Consider the following 26,292-nt stretch of genomic DNA (forward strand, 5'->3'; position numbering starts at 1 on the left):
TGTGTGTGTGTTTCCAGAGGATCTAATCAGGCCCCATGATAGCTGTTACAGGGAATTGGTTTCCTATATGGAGGTCCATATTTGTTCTTAGTCCCTTTGATATAAATATGGCAATGGGCAGCTAGATTGGATAGCCTGTAAGTTCCATCCAAATGCTAGAGTCTACCTTAGATGTGATTACTAAATGTTGCAGACAGAAGAGGCAGTAGGGGATAATGGTTTAATATTTGGGCTTTGAAATGAGGTGAATGTGGGTTGAAATTCGTATTGGTTTATCAGGGCTGCTGTAGCGAAGTACCACTGAGTGGCTTAAACAACAGAAACGTATTATTTTATAATTCCAAAGGTTGGAAATCTGAGATGAAGGTATTGGCAGAGCCATGCTCCCTCTGAAAATTCTAGGGGAGCACCTGCTCTAACTTCCGGCAGTTCTTGGATTGTAGGAGCACAACTCCAATCTCTACATTGTGTTCTCCCTGTGGGTATGTGTCTCTCTTCACAGAGGTCCTTTTTGTAAGAATCACACTGCCGTTTAACTTCATGTTAACCGTATCTTCCATGACCCTGTTTCCAAATAAGGTCTTCTTCTAAGCTACTGGGAGTTAGGACTTCAAGGTGTTAATTTTAGGGGAATACGGTTTAACCTGTTACAGAATTCCGGGGCTAATATTTACGGGGTGCATGACCTTGGGCAAGTTACTTAACATCTCTGTGTCTTCTCTTTTTCATCCACCAAAATGGAGATGGTGCTGAGGGTTAAGTGGGTAACTGCCCATAAAGAACGCAGAGTGTATATGATCCAGGGTAGTCACTCAGTCAGTGTTGGCGTTCAAACAAATGGGCATCCAGCATCTAGCGGATGTGTCTGGAATTGTGTGCCCCTTCATATCTGGGGAAGTATTTGTGGCTCTGTATTTTATTTTCTGTGATGTATGTTATTTTCTGTCATGTGTATAGCATGATTTTTAAACCGATTCCTGTAAAACTACAACCGAAAAAAGTGTTCCCTCTAGTTATTTACCACAAATGTCAGGGCTTCTCTTCAAGTTTCTCCATTCAGGGAATTCTGGGGTCACGAGAAACACTTGTCCTAAAAATAGCAAATCGTTCCAGAAGGCTCTGGGCTAAAAATACTAGAAAATCAGTGTAAAGTTACTTCCTCCCAAATATTTTGATGTATGCTGGCTTTATTTAAAATTAGAACAAAGAACAACTGTCAAATAAAACCAGAGGTTGGACATAACAGAGTTCAGAGTCTTTGCCCTGGGGCCCTGGCTGTATTTCCCTTCCGCCATTGGGATTACTCTGGGGGAGAGCTTTGTAAATGTTGTTGAATTCACTTGCACTGACTTGTGAAATATCTTGATAAGATGATTCAGCAAAACTGTTTCCATTCCTGATTTGATTGTCACCGTTGCTTTTCATTGCCTCTCTCCATCTCTCTTTCTGTCCATTTCTCTTCACCGAGATGGTAAATCTGAAGAAAGCAGGTGTAGCATCAGGAAGGCAAAGTGTTCACTCTGGTTTCTTAGCTGAGAATTAAAAGCACAGGAAGACAGAGCATAGACTGCAAACCTCCAACATCTCCAGGCCAGTTTCCTCAGAGTTTCTGCTGTGGAACAGCTCTTGGCTCCACGAACTTCATGTTCAAACCCATTTGGGAGGTTGCAGGTGCTCCCTCCCGTGGGGTCTCACAGTGCCCGTTAGCCGAAAGAAGGCTTCCAGAAGTTTTGCAGTCAGGAAACATCTTTAATTTTTACAGCCCACGCTTGCCAAGCTTATTCATATAGAATATTTACAAATGTTAGGAAACTACTTTTACTTGAGGTCCAGTTCGGGGAATGTTAATCTAGAGGAAACCAAAGTGTTTCATCTGAAGTCACATAGCCAAATAAATTGTAAATAGTAATAGTAAATCCTGGCTCCTGGTTCCATGCTCTTTCTCTTAAAAAATTGTTTTTAATGTATATTCATTTTTGAGAGAAAGAGCATGAGCAGGGGAGGGGCAGAGAGAGAGGGAAACACCGAATGTGAAGCAGGCTCCAGGCTCCGAGCTGTCAGCACAGAGCCTGACACAGGGCTCGAACCCACAAGCCATGAGATCATGACCTAAACCAAAGTCAGAGGTTTAACTAAGCCACCCAGGCACCCCATCTTTCTTTTTTTCTAATTTAAATATATTCATATTGCTACAGTGAACAGGGGGGAATTGCTGGAACAAAATTTGCTAAGCTCAGCTCAATCCACATCCAAAAGAGCAGAGCTCTCCCCCTGCCGTCTCCTCCCCACCTTGCCCAGTGGCCATAGGGTGGAAAGGATACCGTGACCCAAAGGAAACTCCCTTTGGGAGGAGCTGGAGTGCTCAGAGCCCAGCCAGAGGGTGACGTCCACTTTCTTTTCTGGAATCTTGGCTTCATGTGAGGCCCTGGCAGCTGGACCCGAGAGCCCCTTCTTGGTCTCACCTCCATCTCTATCCTATCTTCTGAGTCCAGTCACTCCTCAGGACCCCAGCTTTCAACCCACCTTTCTCTAGGATGCAGCACAAAGTGATGACTGGGTCCTGCCACACACAAATGTCTACAAAGCAAGCAAACCCTCTCTTTCTGATACCGATTGACCAACTTCAGCACAATTTGTGTGAATTGCCATCTCATGCTTTTTTTTCTGACTTGCCAAGACTCCCCCTGTTTTTAACAGCCAGCTGGCATTCACCAGGGCCCCTGGAGGAGGTGGGTGGGGCTTGGGAGAGGCTAAGACTTTAGCATTCTGTCTCATGCAATTTGTCTACATTGGTGATCATAGGTTTTCAATGCACTTTTGCTTTCTTTAATTTTTTTTTCTGTCCCCTCACCCCTCCTCCATCTTACCATGCTGTTCTGAAAAGGAAAGAAGTTGCCATGGTCGGTCAGGCTTTAGGAGAACATGATAGACAAAAGGAACTGGGGAACTGGGGGAGCCAGGAGAAGACACCCCAGGCTGGACATGCACATGCAGTTGAACATGAGATGCTCTTTCCGAAAGCACTCAGGTGTGCTCAGTAACGTTGCAGGAGTTCCACCTGGGATTCCCAAGTGAGACATCCTGCAACATTTTGCAAGCAATTTCAATTTGTATATCTTTTAGAAGACGTGTAAACTGCAAACTTCAGGAGTGCAGCAGTGGTCCTTATGTAACATTTCCCAAGATGTTAGCTGAGTTATTGGTCCTAACCTTGAATTCCCACACCCATGTTGTTTTCACAGCAGTAGGAGTGAATGATGTTTTTGTTGTTGTTTTACTTTAAGATTAAAGCAAAGAATACCAGACCTGGTTGGGGCAATGCAGATAATTAAGTCTTGCTATTCAAATACTTAACACTGTGGTCGTAGACCAGCAGGATCAGCACCACGAGGGGAAAATGCAGGATCACAAGACCTACGGAATCAGAATTTACATTTTAACCAAATTCCCAGGCAATTCATGCAGATAGATCGTGTTTGAGGAGCCCTGGCTAAGGGTATGGGTTCTGGAGCGGGGTAGAGCAGGATTGAGTCTTGGGTCATTCCCGCCTTGCTCTATGATGGTAGACAATCATCTTAACCTCTCTGAGCCTCCATTTCTACATCATCAAAGGACACATAATAAAAATATTTACTTTTCAGTCACCATGAAAATGAATGATAACTTATGGCTCGTTAACGGTACGTACTAGGGGCGCCTGGGTGGGTCAGTTGGTTAAGCGGCTGACTTTGGCTCAGGTCATGATCTCATGGTTTGTGGGTTTGAGCCCCACATCAGGTTCTGTGCTGACAGCTCAGAGTCTGGAGCCTGCTTCAAATTCTGTGTCTCCCTCTCTCTCTGACCCTCCCCCACTCACGCTCTGTTTCTCTGTCTCAATAATAAATAAAAACATTAAAAATTAAAAAAAAAACCAGTATGTACTAGTACATTATGTGTGTAGGGAGAAACATGAGAAAGACCTAGGACATTGTAAGTGCTCAACACGTGTAAAATATTATTATTAGAAAAATAAATTAATAACCTGACAAGTATTTCTTGAGTACTTCAGGAATGCCAAGCACTCTTTTAGGGACCTCACAGTGAACTGACAGATAAAAATCCCTGCCTTTGTGAATCAGTATCCTAGTGATGTCTACAAATAGCAAAGGAATTACTTTTTATTACGACAGAATAACCTCAGGCTCTCCCTAAGTATTTGTTTTATTGAACAAATGCTCAATGCATTTTAGCTGTCATTATTATTGCTATTATTACAGAAGTGATGAGTTGAGGAATTTTTCTTATAATTTTTAAAATTATGAGTTGCAGAGCAGTTGTCTTTACCAACAACAAAATGACTTTGTTGTTTTTTTTTTAAGTTGAGTAAACAACAGCCTCCCACTCCCTAAAGAATATAATCTGAACTCATCCCCATGATGAGCAGGATTTCTCATCCCCCTCTGTGTCATTCTCTGCCCCAGCTCTTCCTTTTTTGAAAACTTTGAGCAAATCCCTTCCTAGCCCAGAGTGAGCACTCACTACACGTTAGCCTGTGTCACCGCTGTCAGTTCCCACCCCTGTGCCTTTGTTTCTGCCTTCCCTCTTCCTGGGATGCCTTTTCTATTGGTCCAACTCCTGAAGTGCCCATTAGAGCCCCATAAAATGTTCGGCTCAGAAAGAAAAGATAGAAACACCTGCTGCTACTTCTCTGCTCCCTTAGTAGTTTCTCTCTTATGCTTGACCTTGTATTTGAATAAAGGAATGCAAATCGGTCTCCTTGTGAGCCAAGGGAAGGGAAGCCTGGGAGTGTGTCATGGTCATTATCATGCCTTCCTGATCCCACTGCTTTAGTAAGGCCTAATGGCCCTTCAGGTAGTTGCTGAATTGAGTTGGCTGAAAATCCACTTAAGGGACCTACAGAGCGAGAAAGGTAAACAACCATGCTCAGTTCTGGATTCAGGTGCTCTCCGTGGGTACCTTGGAAATTGTCAGAGCAAGCTGTAGCCTCTCATGTAGGATTTTGTGATTCCTTCTGGAAAATAAGTGGTGCCGAAGAAAGTGGACAATATTGATAGGAAGTCCTAAGAAACACTAAGTGACACTTAGAAGGGTCAACAAAAATCTAGAGAGGTAGCTGCTCTAAGAATAAAAGTCTTGGCCACAATTCTGAACACAGCCAAGTTTGGGGTTTGGGACTCCTTTAATGGGGAGGAATCCCCTAATCCTGGTGACTGAGAAATAAAGAAGCCACACTACACTGAGTTGTATCCTCCACATCTTGAGAACACATGCACACACACACATACATCTGTACATGCACAGACTCAAACCACCTACACTAACACACACGTGAACACACATATTCAAACAAGCATAAATATAAATCCAAATATGAGTACGTTCAAAGAAGGGCATGCAGGGTAGAAAGGAAATTTGAAATGACACTGCATGAGGAAGCGGTGAAGGGACTAGAGATGGTTAGCCAGGGAGGAAGGACATGATAGGGTAGGTAGGTCCCTGCAAGCACAGAGGGGACTGGCCTATGGAAGAAGCACGTGAGTCCCTCTGAATAAAGCAAAGAGGTAGAAACTGTGTTTGGGTTGGGAGTCCAGGTTCTTGGAAGTTCTGGCAGGGGAGATTTCAACTCAGTGTGGGAAGAGGCAAGCTATGGGGATACAGAGTCTGGCATCCAGATCTGGAATTGTCTCCTCTGGGTTTTGGTACCAAATCTGTCACTTGAAAGCTGAGTGCTCTAAGGGAACTTCTTTAACCTTTCTGAGTCCAAGTGTCCTCAAATATGCAAGCAGGAGCAATAATCATACCTTCCTGGTAGATTTAAATAAGCCAGGACTCAGAAGTGCCTATTTAAGCTTCAGGCCCACTAGCCCTGGAGCCTCCTTTGGGATTGTGCATGGGCAACTGGGGTCATTGGTCTCATTTTGATATAAGATTACGGGGCACCTGGGTGGCTCAGTCGGTTAGGCGTCTGACTCAGGTCATGATCTCTCCATTTGTGAGTTTGAGTCCTGCATCTGGCTGTCTGCTGTCAGCATGGACCCTGCTTGGGATCCTCTGTCCCCTTCTCTCTGCCCCTCCCCAGCTTGTGCCCTCTCTTTCACAAATAAACATAAAATAATATATATTATGTCCTAAGAGCTGCTCTCTCAATACCGGCCCTGGCTGTGCCCACAGGACCTCTTTTCTCAAAGAGTGAGCCTCCTTCTAACAAAGTGGTCTTCCTTGTAACCTTTCCCCAGCTTCCTGGAAAACGGCCAGCTGGTTGGTCAGTGCAAGCAAAGGTGGACGTGTACCTGTGGCTGGGCTCCGCCAGACACTCCAGTGCCATTTTGGACAACTTGCCAGCAGGCTATGAAGCAGAGATGTCCTCCAAAGTGGCTGGCACCCCTCAACCCCCAACCAGCCTGCTCTACCCAGGTATGATGCCCATGTCATTAGGTGTCTCCAGTGGGCTTTGGAGGAAACAATGAGGAGGGTGGTGTACATGGGCTGTTCGCACATTGTTTAGGATCAATTCATTTCCCTTTTAAAATATAGTTTCTAAATTTTCTTCCTTACCTTCCAATGGTCCCATCTCAAAAGAATAAGGTGAAATCATTAAATACATCTGGAGTAAAGGTTTATATTTTTCTGCTAATGGAGAGAATTGCAGTTTGAGTTTCTTTGTAGACAGATTATATGGGCTAGGTGTGCATTTAAAAACACATCAGTAAGTTCTTATGCTGATATGACATGTGCAATTCCTTTTACATGACACTAGGGTTTTGCCCTGTAAACAGCAGGCATTTGCAATTGTGGTGATGACCCAATGAAAGCTGGTATCACTGGGTCCCTCGTGTTTCTTCAGCTTGGTTCCTGATGCAGTCACTTGGAGAAAATCAGCACGCTGTATGTAATCCATTCTTCTATGCAGATATTTTCTATGAGGGCCATTATGTTTACATTTTCATATCATTTTGGATTTTAGTATAAATACTAATGCCTTACAGTTGCAATTTGCTTTCTGTTTCCAAATTGCTTCAATTTGCAGGATCTTTGCTGTGAATTCAGACAGAGTAGATGACAGGTTTGCCTTCGTTTCAACTGAAGTTAACTTTTGAATTGAGCCATTGTTGGATGCACAGGAGAATTGTCCTCAAATCCAAGCTTTCTTTGTTACTCAAGACCCATCTGATGTCAGTTGACCTTAACTGCTGGTGGAGTCTAAGTGGTTCAATAGTTAGAAGGCTCTGGGGATGTTTATCCAGTGGTTCAGCTCATGATTTCTGTGCCCAGTGTCAAAGCATAAAAACGAGGAAAGCTCAGCCCTGTCTTTTTGGGAAATGCATGGCCCATTCCATGTACCAAGCATTGTTCCATCTACTTTATACATTATATTGAATTTACTTGTCACATAAACCCTGTGAAATTTCTTCATTTTACAGAGGGCGAAAGGATGTATCAGAAACGCTTGAGAATTTCCTAAGATCACACAGCTAGGAAAAGATGAAGCCAGCTTCTTCAAACTCTGCTTTATTTCCATTGCTTTCCATTCTGTCTTTAAAGAGGTTTCATCTTGGGGCACCTGGTGACTCACCTGGTTAAGCATGTGACTTTGGCTCAGGTCATGATCTCACAGTTCATGAGTTCAAACCCTGTGTCAGGTTCTGTGCTGACAGCTCAGAGTCTGGAGACTGCTGAGGGTTCTATGTCTCCCTCTTTCTCTGCCCCTCCCCAATGCACAGTCTTTTTCTCTCTCTCAAAAAGAAATAAACATTTAAAAAATTAAAAAAGAATAAGGAGGTTTTCATCTTTGGGTAAAAGACACCCATATCAAGTTATCTTCATATTTCTATAGATACTATCTCTGGAGATCTGAGGTACCCACACATATCTGCTGTCACAGCTACTAATAATTCAAAGGAGAAGAAAGACTTTTTCAAGAGCTTTCTAATCCTCTGCAGCGTGTTATTTTCATGGAGTGACCTAATAAACTTTCTCTGCTGTGCACTGACATTGATGGCTTTGGCTGCCTTCCAAACCCACTGGAGAATTTTGTTTCTTTACTCACTTTGTGCTTCAGAAAATATCCATCCAACCAATAATTAGTTTGTACCTACATATGGCAGGCATGGTGGGAGAACTAGTGGGGGGTGTAGGGATGGGAGAGGGGTCATCTGGTCCTCAAGTGGGGGCAGTCACATCTCCACCAACCACAAGTAGAAAATGAACTGCAACACAAGAGATGGACTACCAAATTGTGAGAGCGAAGAGGAAACTGACTTTATTAGTCTAAAGGACAGAGCTGGTAAGAGGTTTCAGAAAAACAAAACCCTTGGCTAAATAAATGGTTCCCCCTAGCAAACCAAAGGGACATTGAGGGACACCCAGGTGGCCCCAGCTGCCTTTGTCACAGGTCACATTACAACGAACAATAGTAGCAGCCACACCAGCACCCTCATACCACGTTTACAGTTCTTCCCATGTGTCGGGTTCATAGTCCTTTGATCGCCTACATTAACCCTCTGAAGAACTATTATTATTATTCCCATTTTATAGGTGAGGAAACACCTGTAAAATAGGTTTTTTAAAAACCTATACTAACCGAGAGGGTTAGTAACTTCACATGAGTCCATGTACCGACCTGTGTGACATAAGCTAGGAGAGGAAGACAAGGGGGTATCTGCACCCTTAATTTAACAGAGTAGAGCTAGTCACATTGGTATGTAAGAGTTCCTGTATCACAGTCCCCACATCAACACAAAACCCTGATACCCTGAACACAGTATAATCTTGCCTTTGGGGGAATCAGGGAACAGGAGTGGGAAAGGGGGTAAAAAGGAACAAGAGAACATACAAAACAAGAGGGGCCTTACAAAAGTCCCATGAGTGCAGGAATATGACAGGTCAGCTCTACTTGGGACCCCCCCGCCACTGCCCTCACCTGCAGCCCCCATCTGCTCCCATCCTGTCCACAGATGTGCTCGCTCCTGCCTTTAACCTCTATGTCCTCTCCCTGTATCTCTCACAGGATGCTAGTCCCTGGCCTCCTGTCACTGGGATGTAGATGCTTGTCTTATATTTGCCCTCTTCCTGGAGCTCCCTGAGGGCAGAGGGCAGGGGCTGTCTTAGCCACTTCAGAATCCTTAGACCAGACTGTACCTGGTACAAGTAGGCACTCAAGAAGCTATTGGCTGGCTGAATGGAGGAATGGATGAGTGGTTGACTCAAGAGTTTATGGAAGCAAGAACTGTCAATGGAGAAGCCCCTTTCTTACACACATGTGCGCGTGCAGGCCAAGGGAAACTAGAGAATTATGAAAACGTAAAATGTGGTCTTGTAGAGGGGTTCCTGGGTGACTCAGTTGGTTATGTGTCCAACTTTGGCTTAGGTCATGATCTTGCAGCCCAACACAGGGCTCAAACTCTGTGCAGACAACTCAGAGCCCAGAGCCTCTTTGGATTGTGTGTGTGTGTGTGTGTGTGTGTGTGTGTGTGTGTGTGTGTGTGTGTTTGTGTCTTCCCCTTCCCTGCTTGCACTCTGTCTCTCAAAAATAAATAATAAGAAAGAGAAGGTGAATTTGGAATCTGACAGAGATGAAAAATCTAGGCTCTGGTATTTGATAGCTCTGCAAACTTGGAAAACTTCTGTAGCCTTTTTTTGGTGAGCCATTTCCCTCATACATAGATGGGGATTACAAGGCTGTTATGAAGATCAAAACCCCTGATGTGGGGAAGGTGCCAAGGAGAATGCCTGGCGCCGAAGTACCCCATAGGTACCCCCTCCTCCCCTTTCTTCACTGCTTCCATTTCAGTCTCAGAGGCAGCGGGTGCTCCCACTCTTGGCCTCCGGACACGCTCACAGACGCACAACAGCGCAAAGACACCTGTTCGTACTCACTGTTGGGAAGAGCCCACTGATGCCTGCCCGTTTCCATTTGTCCACAGCCCAGCATGTCTTTCAGCTGAGAGCACACATGTATCAAGCCCGGGGCCTCATCGCAGCGGACAGCAGTGGACTCTCAGACCCCTTTGCCAAGGTCACGTTCCTTTCCCACTGCCAGACCACAAAGGTAACCAGGGAAGCCCATCTGCCTTCTTCTCGCAGCCCACAGCTGGTCCGCAGCCGAGCGCCGCAAAGAAAACATCAGGGGCATCTTGTAAATACCTCTGTCTGTGGGTATATAGATTTCAGACACCGAAGCACGTGTGTAAGGAAAGATGGCCATGCGGAAGTTCTCTTGTTCCAAAGTGACCACTGTCCTGCAGCCAAGAGAGCGCATACCTGAGGTGAAGGAAGGGGGGTGGGGAAGAGGGATGAGGAGGAGAAGGGAAACCTGGCACATCTAGAGCTCCTGCCCAAGTGCTGGGTGCAAGGCCAAGTTCAGAGGGGGAACAAACACATGAGAAAACAGCACACAGACACGGCCACATGAGGCTTATGATCCAAACTTTATTGAGGGGTCTTGGTAGCAAGGAACGTTTTCCATCTTTGTGGTCAAGGAGTCCTAGACTTTGCACTGTTTCTCCTCACCAGCTGAGGGACTTTGCACACTTTCAACTGTGCAGTGTGGTGTCTTGCTCTGGAAAACACTACTTCCTAATAGATGACGTGAGGATTAAATGAAGCGGGTCTACACTGCTTTGCTCTGGGCTCTCTCCCTTTCCCTATACACTGAGTGCTGAAAAGTGGAAGGGTTCCTAATTAGTGGACATCCAACTGGACACTTTTCCTATTAGATTGTATTCTCCAAGGACTGACTCTGTTCCTTGAGGATTCGTATGCTGAGAGAGGAGAGTTCACAAAGGATTTGCTCATCCCTGGGAGTTAAAACAAACACCAAGGGCCCATGGAGACCTGAAGTTACGTCTCATCAACTCTGTGGCCACATTTACTCACTAAACTTCCATGTGTCATCTTAAAATAGGGCTGTTGTGAAGAAGCCCAAAGTTAAGTGTATAAAGTGATTGATGAAGGGAGGCTGTTATATTGGCTAATGTTACAGAGGCTGACATTTCTCTCCAAAGTGAGGCCTGTGACCTGGGAGATTGTGTTTGATTTGTGACACACAGACCAAGATCATTTTGTCCATTTCTCCAGCAGCTGCAGAGTTCTTGCTCTGTAACAGGTCCTTCTGGGCTCAGAGGCTGCACCATGAAATACCCCATGATGTGAGGCTATTCAAAGTCTTTCAAGAGCCACAGGAGGGGGGTTAGTTCTGTAGGAGGGAGGAGTCTGGGAGACCCCAGAAGGAAGGTGACTTCATCCTCACCTAGTGAAGGGGCATGAGAACACATGAAGCCTGAAGACTCCAGACTACCGTCTCTTCTCTGTGCCTGGAGGGATAGTGCCTAGCTCAGTGGTTAGAGTATAGACTCTGGAACTATATTGTTTGGGTTTAGATCCAAGCTCTTCCATGTGTTGGTTGTGTGACCTTAAGCAAAGGCCTCACAATGATGATGTCATATGTATTTCCCAGAGGGTAAACCACCCAGACAATGCCTTGCTTGTAACAGCTTCTATGTGATTCCTTATTATTGTCAGAGGCTTCCTACCAGAAGCATGGAGGATTCTCAAAGGGTGGAACCCCAGGGCCTTCCTCCATCTGCCACAAAATGGTAGGGTTCAAGGCCCTGGTGATCTTGGACCCTGGGCGGGGAAGAGGTTTGAGCGAGCTCACTGAGCTGCTATGTGATTATCTTCCTATTTTGCTTCTCTATACAGTAGCTTCATTTGATTCGGACTCATATCTCAAAGGAACAAATGGCATTTATCAAATAATCATTTGAAAGGGAAAACAGCTTCTGTTGAGCCCTGGACTTTGCCTCTATACTTTTGAACCAAGTACCTAATTTTTGTCAATAATAACAGCTGCCGCTTATCAAAAACTCCCCATGTGCAGGCATAATGAATGCTAAGCATTTTATATGTATTGTTTACTACATCTCACGGCAGCCTCAAGGTGGATGTTATTAGAGTCCCCATTCTGCAGGTGAGAAGGACAGGCTTAGGGACTATCTAGGTAGAAGGCAATAGAGCCAGACTGGAAACCCATGTTGGTCCAGGTCCAAAGCCACTTTGCTCTGTTGGGGTAAGCGAGGGTTCTGACTCCCTCTGCTCCTTCAGTGTCGTACTGCCTCAGAGTCTGTGTGGGACACGCCCCGCCCTCTCACCCTTCATGATGGGGAAAGCTGACCCCGTGGTCCCAGCTGAGCTCCACCGCTCGCCCAGAAGCACGTGCCTCAGCTGACCACGCGGAGCTCAGGGAGAGTAGTCTCAGCGGGGTGGTCCCATAACCAGTTCTCTCTAAACTGATGTAATGATCTGAAATATTTCAGAAGGGACACCCAGTTATTCCAGAGGTCACTGAGGATGTGGGATTTAGAAATCTAATGACAGCCAAAGTATAAGGGGAGACGGAGACAGCTCCTTAAAGAGAAAGCTTTCAGAGACAGAAGGGGAGAGGGACTAAGTGGCTTGAGAGGAGCCTCAGGGGACAGGAGAGGACATGGCAGGGGTGGGGAGTGGGGAGCCTGAGACTACAATCAGAGTCTTGAGGACCCGGATGATCTCTTGTTAGACACGAGTCCCCAGTGCACCACATGTTCAGTAACTGCTTACTTATTTGTAAATAGTATGGTGGGGTCGGGTTGGGTGGGAACAAGTGCTTACTGAGCACCTACTATGTGCCAGGCACTTATACATTTTATCTAAGACAGTGGTCATAACAACCTTACAAGGTAGGCGCTAACCCCAATTACATGAGGGAAACTATGGTTCACAGGGGTTAAATCGCCTGCCCCAGTTGGAGAGAGACAGGTGGTGAAACTAGGGTTCCATTCCAGGGGTATCTGATTCTAAAGCCATGCTACATCCATAGTCTCTTACTCCTTCTTCACAGGGTTAACTAGGTGCTACCAAAGTCTCCCAAATGTCATCAAACTGTCACGATGCAGAGCTCCTTAAGGAAGCCCTGAAGAAGCAGAGCTAGTCCTGGGCATCTTGGCAGAGAAGTGGGACAATGTATTTTTGTTTGGGTGAACATTTTAGTACCTTTTGAGGGTGGCCACGGTGCCCTTATACTCATGGGAGCAACTCTGAGGATAGGCCAATATCCATTCGTTTATCCACGCGAACAGCTCGTGAGCACCTGTTATACACAGAATGCCGTATTGGTGCCTAATACTGTGCCTGGCACATTGCATGCTGAATGCAACAAATACATATTGAATGAATGGATACTGGCCTCTGGAATCTTATCAAGTAGGATTTATAGCCCAAAGTGCCAAGGAAGTCATCAAAAAAGTTCTATAGGAAAGATGCTGTGAGGATCCTGAATGGCTTTGGTATCACATCTTTGCATGCATACTGCAAAAGAGTTCACTTTTCTATTTTTAAAAGCAACATAAAAACCCAGGTTTCTTTGTGATGTCAGATAGCTGTGCAGGATAACTTTTCATTGCAACTATATAACTCCTGTTCATAGGTGAGTCAAAGCCATTTTTTGTCCTGTCCAGCAAGTTAAGGTTTTCTCTGAGATATTATGTCACAAACATCACTGTGTCTAAGGCATAAAATACTCTAGAAGCAAAAAGCCAGAAAGGAAGGAAATTGTGGAATGTATATTTTTATGACTGACTTAAAGAAGAAGAAGAAGAAATTCTCTCCTGACCTCAGTGCCAATGGTTTAATGTCTTGACTAGAGATGCCTCCTGATGCAGAAGTCTGAGATGGCAGATTTATTCTTTGGAGTCTGGGAAGTTAGCTTGGGCTAAATCTGGCTCTGGCCCCCTCCAGCATGTACTGTGAGAAGTAAGGTGTAGTTCAGAGGGGGTGTGGAAATTCCCCAAGACCCAGCAGCCATTGAGCTGTGTTCACCTGTGAAATCACCCATTTGTCCACACAGCCTGGGAAAGAGGGAAATGTGCCACATGTCCTCTTTTCAAGACTCGCCCCACACATTAACAGCCTAGTTTCTGCCCAAATGCAGAGTGCACCCATCCTTCTGACAGCCCGGTCTTCAGCTCTGTGAAGCTGGCAAGTGTACACGCATCCAAGTAACTAGCGTAGAGGATACAAGACCAATGACAACCCTCACTTCTGAGGGTAGCCATTGAATGGCGTGACAGGTGGACTGTGAGCCACTTTTGGGTGAGGCACTCATGGTTCCCAACCAATAATGCAGACTGCTGTCCTCTGTCCTTTGGCATCTCCATCTGTAGGATGGACAGAGCCAATTAGCAATGTCACAGTTTGCCATCTTAGAGAAAAAGATGTCATGCAAAATAGTGAAAGTTGTTTTGAAGACTCTGGCTAATTCAATGCAGTCAAATATCCACAAAACAGTAGAATTCCATTGAAGGCATATTAGAGTTAGCCCCCACTTTTGAGTATTTGATGACAAAATTTTATTTGCTCCTTAGTGAAGAATCACTAGATCGCCCTCCTCCTCAATTTGCCCTCCCATAAAGTGAGATCATATTAGCATCTACTTGGTGAGGGTGCATGAGGCTAGTAGCCTGGGCTTTGGTACCAGATGAGTCAGGTTGAATCCCGGTTCTGCCACTGGTAGAATGTGAGTAGATAACTGCTCTATAAAATGTGAGCAGATAACTGTACCCACCTCCCAGACTGGTTGTGAAGTTTGATTGAGGCCATGCATGTAAAGTGCCACAGCTAGTACACAGTGCTCAACCGAGGGGGCTGGTGTCACCAGCACAGGCTACTGAGAGGATTAAGTTGAAATTATATATGCAAATAAGTTGGTAATCATTCCAGGGGCTGACTTCATGAACTTCTGGAAGCTCTCTGGGGCAGGGAATCTGCATCCCCGAGCCCCTAGTACCCAGTGGTAGTACATCGCCTTGTGTCATCACTTGGATGTTGAAGGACTGAGCGAAGATGACAAGGATGTGTCCTCTTTCCCCTCCACAAGTACCTGTTGGATGAAAGCATCTCGCCCCCTAGCACCTTGTTGAATGACCTTTTGCTTTTCTTTTGGCCCCACCTTCCAGGTCATTTCCCAGACCCTCTCCCCAACCTGGAACCAGATGCTGTTGTTCAATGACTTGGTGCTGCATGGAGACCAGAAGGAGCTGGCGGAGTCCCCGCCTTTGGTGGTGGTGGAGCTATATGACAGCGACGCGGTGGTGAGTGTCCCGGTGGTGCTGACTGGGCACTTTATCTAACGAGCCTGAGACTGCTCAGGACTCTAGAAGTGCCTGGGAGCCATTCTGGGAAAATGATGATTTACAGAACTAGGAGCATTGGTGATGATCATTTGCTTTGTTAAAAGGCTTTTCACTTAGATTTCCCTTTAGTTTGCAATTAGAATAGGATCCGGGTCACAGAACTTCAGTGGACACATACTTCTTCAGGAACAAGATACTTGTATAAAGCCCCGGGCTGTGTTCTATTGCTGATCAATAGAAACACTGAGTAAAAATGTCCAGGTCTCTTGAAAACCAGAGGCGCTTACTGACCTTGCTTGGCTGGAGGGACCTGGGTGGGTATTGTCACCAACTCAGCCTCTGTAGCTGGGTCATTTTCGTCTTGGTTTTGCTTCCAAGTCCCACATTCATTCCTGTCCCATTTTTGTTATGATGTTAACTAAATTTTTTCCTCTCCAAAGATACCTGTGTTCTCCATTGAGTAGATTTAAAAGCTTACTAGAGGATTTTTTTAATTACTCTGACAAAACTTTTTTATTTTTTTTTTCTTAATTAAAAAGTCTAAAGGCAAAGGCTTATTTATTTTCTTTGATGTCTTTACCTCCCTGGGAAGTCGCAGAAGCACAAGTAAGTATAACAGTTGTTCCAAGAAGCCTTCCTAAAGACCCCTCACCTCCTCAAGCATGCTGGCAGCTCTGACCTAGATGCAAGGTCGGAAGATACTAGGATGGGAGAATTATAGGAGGTGAGCAGGGATTTGGGGGGTATGAACCCCCTCTTGCTTCCTGGAGAAGGAAACAGAAACCCAGGAAGGTCAAATGCCATGTTCAAGGTCACAGGTAGCTGGAGGCAGAGCTAGAACTTGAACCTAGCCTCCTGTGTCCAAACTTTCTTGCACATGTATGAGTAGCTGGTGTGGCTGTATCTGCTTTGCCATGTCACTCTCTCTGCACCTTGTTCCTCCGGCTATACATTGGAGCTGCAAATTGTATATATTTATGGAATATGAGTTCCCCTATTGTGCATAAAGTATACATTTTCTGTAGAGACAGCCACAAGATAAATACCTTTTAAATTTTGTTGCTAACAGCATGGTTCCAATCCTAAGTATTTTTTCTTTGAAAACCAGTCAAGCATCTTTGCAAACTCCTAAACCAACCCGTTGGGCTACGTGGATTTCCTTTTGCCTTTCAGACCCCTTCCAGAGTCCTACTCTATGATTATCCTCCTGGGCCCCACCAAAGCCAGACCCTTTGTAGAGAAACAAGCCTACATTCTCACATCGAAATAAAAAGGGAAAGTAGGAGTGAAAAAATATATATGAAAATGTTGCCTCTTCTTCCTGGAGAGATACATGTAGACGTGCAGGAGGTTCTGTTTACACCTGCCGGCAGCAGCTACACTCAGCCCACAGCCCTCTGGTGCTGGTCAGATGATTACAGTCGGACTCTGCCGGAATGTGGCTCCAGTCTAGAGCTTTCTGTCACTCTCCAGTGGCTTGTGCCCTCATTAGGGCCTGCTGCCTTTCTAAGCAATGCATTTATATTTGGCAAATTAGTGGCTTGGGTTTAACTTTACTCTTTTATCTCCAGGGCACTTTTACCTCATTATTCCCAAAGAGGATCATGACAAAACAGTTGCAGACCGCTTGTGTCTTGACTTGTTTCAAGAGATAGTTCTGATGGCTCCAGTGGATACCAGCAGGCAGCTTTGTTTGTTTTAAAGTCAAAAATAATTTAAAAATCATCAAATAATCATTAGTTTAAACTAAACACCATTTCTGCCTCAACCAAGGCTCTCTCTGCAGCCGGGAATGTAAGCACTGGTTTATGAGTCCAAAGGCCGTGGAACCGGGCAGCTCTGGCCTTAGCCAGAGAGTGTGGGCGCTGGCCTTGTACTCTGAAGGTCGTTAATCCAACTGGCTTTCACTCAATAAATATGTAATGAGGGCCTGCCCTGTGCTGGGGTCACAGCTGCCGCATGGAGTTTACATTCCAGCCATTCCTGAGATAAATGGTGAAGCAGCCCCTCTCCTCACACTCCTCACACTGCTCCTGGAGAGATGGCCTGTGCTCTTGGGGGCAGGACTGGGAAGAGGCAGGAGATGGTGCTCATAGTTCTTCCAGAACCTTGTGGCCCATATACATGCATACATATAAGAATATCTTTATGGCCTCTTTTATTACCAAGAAAAATAGAGCACAGCTGCTTTATCACCTGGATATACTGACCTTCATCATCATCATCATCATCATCATCATCATCATTATCAACTTCGTTGTCACATTACCACATATTGAACACTCAATGTATATAAGTCACTGTGCAAAGCACATACATCATTAAGTCAGTCCCCGTGGCCACATTAAAACATACTGTTTTTAATTCCTTTTAAGGCGTAAGGCTCAAAAAAGTTAAGCAAATGGCCCAAGGCCATAGAGCTGGAAAGTAGCAGATTTGGGAACACAGATTCAGGTTTGCCTGGACTTCAAAGCTCACGTTCCTGAACACAATGGTGTCCTGCCCTAGGGAGCTTCTGGAATGTTTGGTGCCACCTTATTTCTTTTTTTCCCCTTCAAGTCCACCCTAGATGATTCTTTTAACTTTCTTCCACTGAACTCTGTGTGCCGAGAAGAGAGATAACCCCTAACAGCCTTGGGCCCAGAAGTTTTCCCTGGGAGCCCACATGGATTCCCCTGTCCCCCCGCAAGCCTTGGTAAGGAAAAAGAGGTGCTCGGCAGAAGAAGAAAGTGAGATAGTAGCAAGAGGGGTACAATGAGGTTGACAGCTTTGTCAAGATTATTTTCTAAAATGCACTGATGCAGGTCAGAAGTGGGTTGGTAACCATCAGGACAAATTCCTTTCTTTTCTTTCTGCCTTAGGGGAAGCCAGAATATTTGGGGGCCACAGTGGCTGCTCCTGTTGTGAAGCTAGCTGACGAGGACTATGAGCCACCCAGGCTGTGCTATCACCCCATCTTTTGCGGGAGCCTCTCTGGAGGGGACCTCCTTGCTGTATTTGAACTGCTGCAGGTAAGTGAGCCAGAAGTCATCTGCACCAGCCGTCTACCTTCCCGGCCAGAGCACTTCCATAAAGCTGTGCTTGGTCACTCTCTGCTGTCCTGTGTCTGGAGGGGTCTCCTTCTCAGGATCTGGAGCTGCCACTTAAGAATTCAGGTGAGGGGCGCCTGGGTGGCTCAGTCAGTTGAGCATTTGGCTTTGTCTCAAGTCATGATCTCGCATTCGTGGGTTCAAGCTCCACCTTGGGCTCTGTGCTGACAGCTCAGAGCCTGGAGCCTGTCTTCGGATTCTGTGTCTCCCTCTCTCTCTGACCCTCCCCTGCTCATGCTGTCTCTCTCTCAAAAAAATAAATAAAACGTTAAAAAAGAAAAGAAAAAAAAGAAAATCCAGGTATAACTTACAAAAATAAAAATTCGGGTTACACAGGCTATTTCTAGAGCCCTTGTGCTGTATAGGTCAGAGTCCCAGGATGAAAAATCCTTACAGGTTTGGCCAGCAGTGCTTAAGCAGCCCTATATGCAGATTCTGGGGTTCATACAGACCATGAGAGGATATAAGGGAGGAAGAGAGCAACCCTGCGGTCACTTACCACGTGGGATGTTCAGTGCTTCATGTAACTTTCATCACATAGACTTCCCTCAAGCCTGTTGAGATAGGTGTTAGGATTCCCATTTTCCACATTGTAAACCGAGGATTGGTGCAGTTGTCTGCCCTCCCTCATCATGCAGCTAAAAGACCTGAACTGAAACCGTTTTTTAAATGAGAGAGAGAGAGGCGGAGAGAGGATTCCAAGCAGGCTCCACACTCAGCACAGGGCCTGACATGGGGCTCCATCTCATGACCCTGAAATCATGACCTGAACTGAAATCAAGAGTCAAGTGCTTAACCACCCAGGTGCACCTGAACCGAGATCTTTAAAGCCTTTTGCTCCTTACCCTGCATCACAGTTTCCTGAAGACAGGGAGCTCTTAGTCAGTCCCTCTAAGACAGAGGGGAATATATGAACATGTGCCTCAGAAGACTTTTCCGGAAAGCAGAGGCAGGATACTGGGGCAGAAAGCTGAGACTCTCATGTCTGACCATCCAGTGAAAACCAAATGGGACATGGAGAGGTCCTGGAGAAGAAGTGACAGGGCCCAGTGGGCTGTTTTAGAGACCATTGCATTCACTGAGGCAGGTGGCACTGTACCTTTGGGTCAGACCAATTCCTGTATAGATAAGCCTATTTTTCAGAAACCCCATTTTTAAAAGTTCACTTGGTAGAGAACCTAGAAGGCAAGCACTCCTAACACAGAGATGGGGGAGAAGGAAGGTAATGGAGTCGGATCCCATGGGTGTGGATCTCATTTCCATGTACTTAAGGAGTATGTGACCTTGGGCAAGCTACTTAACCTCCCCGTTTCACTTGCAAAATGAGAATGATGATCAGTCTCCTGAAAGTGCCTGGCCTGGAATAAACACTCAACTAATACCATGTATTTTATTAGAAATAGTAATTCATATAATATTAAAGCAAAATATCTAGGCCCACCTACTTAATTCAGGTGAAGAAACTGAGCTGTGTGGGCAGGTAATGACTTGCTCCACACGCCAGGTCAGGGCCTAGAATCCAGGTAGACTGACTGAGCCCCCCAATTGCTGGAGAGCCTGGGAAGCCTGCTGGGGCAGGGGCAGCCGAGAGGCTAGGCACCCTTGTGTGCAAATCCAGACTGCCCACATCTGCAGCCTGCGAGTCCCATATGGCTGCAGGAGTGAGTTCAAAGAGTCACCCCACTTTGTGGTCTGGTTTTTGCTCCACTTAAGGCAGAACTTTTAATTCTTTTATGGTTATATTCTTTAGGGAGAGAGAGAGAACACAAGTGGGGGATAAAGGCAGGGGTGGGTGGGAGGACAGAGAGAGAGAGAAAGAGAGAGAGAGAGAGAGAGAGAGAGAGAAAGATTATCCTAAGCAGGCTTCATGCTCAGCACAGAGCCTAATGTGGGGCTTGATCCCATGACCCTAGGATCATGACCTGAGCAGAAATCAAGAGTCAGATGCTCTACGAACTGAGCCCCTCAGGTGCCCCAAGACGGCACTTGTTAAGGATGGAATGGTGGCCTTAGAGAAGGAGGGAGCTCTCTTCTGGAGGAACTGAAGCTACGTGAGCCCTAAGAAGACCGGCATTGACTCCAGCCCATAATGACTGCGGCCTCAGAAGATACGAGTGAGGACTAGAAACATTTTTGTCTTACAAGTCGTAGGTTCAGGATTCCGGGATGATAAACCCAAGAGAAATTCTAATAAAACCGCTCCCACCAGATGGATGCGTGTTACACAGAAACATTTGGGTTAGAACTGAAAATGACCTTCAAAACCAGCTGATCCTGTCTTTCCTCAAGTGAAAGTCCAGTCAGTTTTAGGCTTTCAATGACTGATTTTAGGTTGAAAGCAGGTAGAGCATGAAATAATATCAAATCAATATGGAGGGAGTTTTGCCCTCCCCACCCCCAGGTTTGCTGAGATATAATTGACATATAACACTGTATACATGTTAAGGTATACAGCATGATTATTTCACATAGTACATATTATGAAACGATTACCACAATTAAGGTTAGTTATCAAACCCATCTCACACAGCTATCTAACCTCACATAATCACCTTTTTTGTGCTTATCTGAGCAACTTTCAAATATCCAAGTTAACTAAACTCACCACGCTCTACGCTGGATCCCCAGAACTTATTCATCTCATAATTACAGTCTGTACCCTTTGACCAGCATCTCCCAATTTCCCCCACCCCATCTTCCATCCCCTGCCCGTGACAACTGCCAGTCTACACACTGTTTCTATGAATTAGGCTCTTTTAGATTCCACATGAAAGTGAGATCGTATAGTATTTGTCTCTCTCTGTTGACTTATCTCTCTTAGCATGATGCTCTCAAGGTCCATCCATATTGTGGCAAATGGGGTTTTGCCCCTTTTGATCCTTATAACTACTCCCAGCAGAAATTCCTGTTTGGTGCCTATCTATCTTGAATACCTCTCTTCACTTGCAATCTTCTTTTCTAAGAAAGAGCACAGGCTTCAATACTTTTAGAAAAGATCAATGTTACCAACAGGAACATTTCCCAAAGTCTGCTTCTTGGGACACCAGTCCAAATATAGTGAAAAGAAAGTATAAGAAATGTTTCCCATTACATATTCCAATAACCTGTTTTATTTTCATTGGTTTTATCTTTAAAGTTGCTTTTCATTTATGGCAAGTGGTACTTTTTTACTTAGCATCATAATTACTAATGAAAATGTTCACTGGATCAAAGTACAGACGATAAAAGTGGTAGAGGAATGGCCGGCCGGCTTGGGAAAACCACATCTAGTGCAAGGCTCCCATTTTATATGTCAGGAGACTGAGGCTCAGGATTAACTGGGATTCAGTCAGCTGCTCTTTTCTGGACAGGAAGCTGCCTGATGAGCTCTGAGACTGAGTCTCCTAGTCCCTCAGTGAAGGGCTGGGTGACTGATCCCTGTGGGCTTGGCTCTTTTGGTCCCGTGGTCCTCCCTCCCTCCATGCTGAGGGCCCCCCTCTCCCTCCCTAGCTCCCTCGCTTCATGCTGAGGGTCCCCACTCAAAGATGAGGGCCCCCTCCTCCCTCCACTATGAGGGTGCCAAGAATATTCTACTGCATTAATTGTCAGAGGTGAGCAGTCTAGGAGATACAATTCATTAGGGTTTCATGAGGACTTCTTATTTGATTGCTTGTTCAAAACCTAATTTGATCAGTGTGACAGTCTTAGTATGTGGATTGTGTATGTGCTGAGCAGACAAGAGCTGGAAAATGCCTTCACTTGTCACCAGCTGCTCTCAGTTTTCATCTGTGGGTGGTTTGCTTCAGCCTCTCCACCCCCATTGCTGAAATGGCTCCCTGTCTCAGAAGAAGGATTTGTTAACTTGGCTCTTCCATGTCCAGACTGAGTTAATGGTCTCCATTTCCCTCCCCTACCCAAACCCATGGCCCCTTGTCTGTCCATCCAGTCCTGGCTCATGGCCCCACTCTTTGCCCCTGTTCTCTGCCTTGAAAACTCAGTCTCTGCTTTAATTCTTCCCTCTGTGTGTGCACCCTTAGCCAGGCCAAGCCTGTCCTCCACAGTTTCCATCTTTCCTGCTGCCATATTTCTCTTCAGGATCCTTGCATTGGCCTCTTCCCTGGTCTTTGAGCTTATTACCTTTTCTCTTTTGCTTCATCCTCCTCATTCCTTCTAGAAGACAAGTTAACCCATTCCACTGTCCTCTTCAAAATTCATCAGTGGCCCCTGCTTCCTACCTCCAGAAACATTTCTTAAAGTCTACTTTGGGGAATACCAAATACAGTCTTTCTATGCACAGTGAAGAGACAGTTAGAGAAATGCCTCATATTATATCCCTCTTGGGGATTTGGGATATTTGGAATGCCTATTACTATGGTAAACACTCAGAAGATCCAACATTTTCCAAATGCTGTGACTAGGAAAAGTGTGTGTGTGTGTGTGTGTGTGTGTGTGTGTGTGTGTGTGTGTGTGATAACTCTTCATATCTCATGAAAAGGAAGCCTGGCCCATAGGAGAATGTCTTGGTAGCTTGGCATTCAAGCTCTCCCAAACTTGTCTTCAAACTGCTTCTGCAGCCTCACACTTCCTCATATTACTCTGCACATCTATGGCCTCTGTATGCCGGCTACCGTGAGTTCCCTGACCTCACCACACAGATGTGCTCCTCTGCTTTTGGACCTGCTGTTAGTCCATCCCGAAAGGTCTTCACTCCACCTACACCAGCTTCTGCCCTGCACTCTACTATTTAGGATAATGGTCATCACCAAAGTTCAGAACAAGAGATTCCTCCTCCAGGAAGCTCTCCCCATCCTCACCTGGGTCAAATTAAACATTTTCTACCATCTTATAGCACATCACCTCTTTTTTTTTAAATTCAGGCTATGGTAAGGTTGATTGTTTACAGGCTTATGCCCATTAATCTGTAAGTTTTTTGAAGGCAGGACTGTTTCAATCATTCATTCATGCAAACAAATATTATTGAGTGTCCATTACGTGTCAGGCATGTTCTTAAGAATTCATCACTAAATAGGGGCTCAGTCAGTTTAGCCTCTATTTTGGCTCAGGTCATGATCTCACAGTTTGTGAGATGGAGCCCTGTGTCAGGCTCTGTGCTGACATCATGAAGCCTGCTTGGGATTCTCTCTCTCTCTCTCTCTCTCTGCCCCTCCCCCACTCATGCTCATACACCTGCACTCGAGCTCTCTCTCTCTCTCAAAAACTAAATAAACATTTTTTAAAAATCCATCAGTGAATAAAGAGAAAACTCCCGACCTCATGGGACTTATATTCTAGTGATGGGGAGATAATAGAAGACATTATGTAAATTATAATGTAACAACAGTGTGATAAATGCTAAGAAGAAGAGGTAAAGTCCTATGAGGTGTGGAGTGGAATGTGTGTTGGGGGAGAGGCCAGGGTCAACATTTTAGGCATCCAGGGAAGCCTCACTGAGAAAGTGGTATTTAAGTCAGGACCTGGAAGGTCATGACAAGTAGGGCATGCAGGTATATGGGCAAAGAGAGTTAGTGCAGAGGGAGCAGCAAATGGCAGTGCCTGAAGCCTAAGTATGCCTGGCATCTTCGAGGACCAGCAAGGATGTCAATGTGGCTGCAGTGCAGTGTAGATGGAGTCAGTGGCAGGTCACATGGAGTGCTGTAAGGAATTTGGCATTGATGCCATAAGAGACAGGAAGACAAGAGAGGATTTTGAGCAGATCTGATTTATGTTGAAAACTATGGATGCTGGATTGAGTATATGCTGAAGGGGCCCAGGGGGGAACAAGGAAGGCAACTGGGAGCCTCTTCAGGTAATCCAGGCTGAAGAACTCAAGAACTTGGATCAAGAGTACAGCCTTGAGGGGCGCCTGGGTGGCTCAGTCAGTTAGCATCCAGCTTTGGCTCAGGTCATGATCTTGTGGTTCATAGGTTTGAGCCCCTTACAGCTCAGAGCCTGGAGCCTGCTTTGAATTCTGTGTCTCCCTCTCTCTCTGCTCCTCCCCCACTCATGCTCTGTTCCTCTCTCTCAAGAAATGAATAAACATTAAAAAAACTAAAAACAATTTTTAAAAAGGGTAATCATGAAAAAAGAGGATTCTGGGGGAGTCCACAGGATTGACTGCTGAGTTGGCAGTGGGGAATGAGAGTCATCTCCACGTCACACATGGAAGTCAATGCTAATATTTCACCCATAGTAGACTCTCAATACAATATTTTCAAACATGTTTACTCACTCCCAAAAATATGTAGAGAAAATTTGAGCCTAGAACAATATTGTTTTTCTTGCACAAGGATTTAAATTTGCTTTTGAGGTAGTTTGGGGCATAGCAATCCTAGATCGCCTGAATCCAGTTGAAGATTAAGATGGTGTGAACTTGACCTTCTGCCTTTGCCGTTTCCAGTTGATGCCTGCTTCTAGGGAACTTGCATGTGCTGAGTGTGCCCATTGTCCTGCACGCTGTCTCCGACGTTCTTCACAGCAACCCATGAGTTAGACATCATGATCTTTACTTTACAAAATGACAGAACTCAGAGACACTGAGCAACTTTTTCAAGCTCACACAGCTAGCAAGCAATGGAGGTCTAGACTGTACTGCCCATGGCACCAAAGAAGAGCAGCAATGCAAGGGTAAATGATGCGCTGAGGGACCCAGAGGATACAGAAGGGCTTCTGCACACCAGGGATTTTTCAGATGAGCAGGGCTGGGACTAGACTCATGCATGACCCTGAGAGTGGCACCTCCATAAATTTTCGCTGTAGTTCTTTGTCCTGGCCCTGCACCTGGACCTCCTTTGAGGTCCAAAGATTTGTCCCCACTGGGATATATATATCAGCTTTTGGACCAGCCTATTCAACCTGCCTCTGAGGCTCACATCTTGCCTTCATAAGGATTCTTTTTTTTAAGTTTATATTTTTATTTTGAGAGAGAGAGCATAAACAGGGGAAGGACACAGAGAGAGAGAGAGAATCCCAACCCCAATCCCAATGCAGGACTCGAACTCACAAACTGCAAGATCATGACCTCAGCTGAAACCAAGAGTCAGACACTTAATCCACTGAGCCACCCAAGTGCTCCGTAACAATTCTTTATCTTCCTCTGGACCCATAATAAGCCAGCAGCTGACCCATTTCCCTGTGAGAACGTCTAGTCTTGGCTGAAATTGGAGTCATTCAGTCTACACCACAGTTTGGAACCCTTCAAGGCCCACGTTGAGCTCAAGGGCATCTGTCAGGCACTGTGGAACAAACCTTCTTCAGGACATTTCCTGGCGGCCCCAGATGAGGAAACAGGCGGTACTTTTACAAAAGCCCAGCCAGGGGCCCCATCGATGCCAATACCACAGCCATCCTGTGGCTTTCCCCCTGCAGCTGGAGGAAAGTTAGCTTTCTCAGGGAGGCGAGGTTGTGCTGGCTGCATGGCTCGAGGCTGGGTGGCGCTCGGTGTGCATCCTCATGGCTTCCAGTACCTTCATGGAGTCTGGTTCTGCAGCATCATTGTCCTCAGCCTATCTGGCCTCCAAGGGGTCTGCTGTCTTCTCTGTCAGAGCTTTCTTATAATTAGCTTAACCACATCTGCCATTGCCAACTAGAATATGTTAGTGAAGAGATGGTGATATGTTTGTGCTTTGAAGGTTTTGATGAGCAATTAAGCTTTCTCGAGCATATGGAGCTAATGTGTCAGTCAGCCAATAAACATTTATCAGGAACCCGCGGGATGTGGAGTTCTGCTCCAGGGGCTTAGAGATGAAATGAAGTAAACAGAGGCTTCCTCTTGACCAAGTCAGACAAACATGCCCCAAGCATCTGACTCACAAGGGGCTTGAAGGGTCATCTGGCCTGATATCTGAGGCCCAGAGAAGGGAAGGGACTCACACAGGGTCACACAGCAGGGCCTGTGTCCAGGCTCAGTCCACTGATTTCTGCACTAACCTTCCATAGAAGACACTCTGCAGTCCAAGGACTGAAGGGTAGGAGAATGGCCACAGTGACTGGGGTCAAATCAGGGACGGATTTTGGGAAGATGTGGACATTGAGCTGGTTCCCTTAAGGCAGTGTGGGGT

The 26,292-nt window shown here is 45.6% G+C and overlaps 1 protein-coding gene across 1 annotated transcript in view; it reads left to right on the top strand.

The window, feature by feature from the left end:
- The window catches only part of FER1L6 (fer-1 like family member 6), a 116,348-nt gene that overhangs the window by 42,957 nt on the left and 47,099 nt on the right, over positions 1–26,292 (top strand). Inside the window, 4 exon segments of the mRNA XM_029923322.1 lie at positions 6,237–6,414; positions 9,924–10,048; positions 14,991–15,125; positions 18,029–18,178. Coding sequence (XP_029779182.1) covers positions 6,237–6,414; positions 9,924–10,048; positions 14,991–15,125; positions 18,029–18,178 — 588 coding nt within the window.

This window comes from Suricata suricatta, chromosome 15, assembly GCF_006229205.1.
Source record: "Suricata suricatta isolate VVHF042 chromosome 15, meerkat_22Aug2017_6uvM2_HiC, whole genome shotgun sequence".
In the NCBI taxonomy this organism is placed as follows: domain Eukaryota; kingdom Metazoa; phylum Chordata; class Mammalia; order Carnivora; family Herpestidae; genus Suricata; species Suricata suricatta.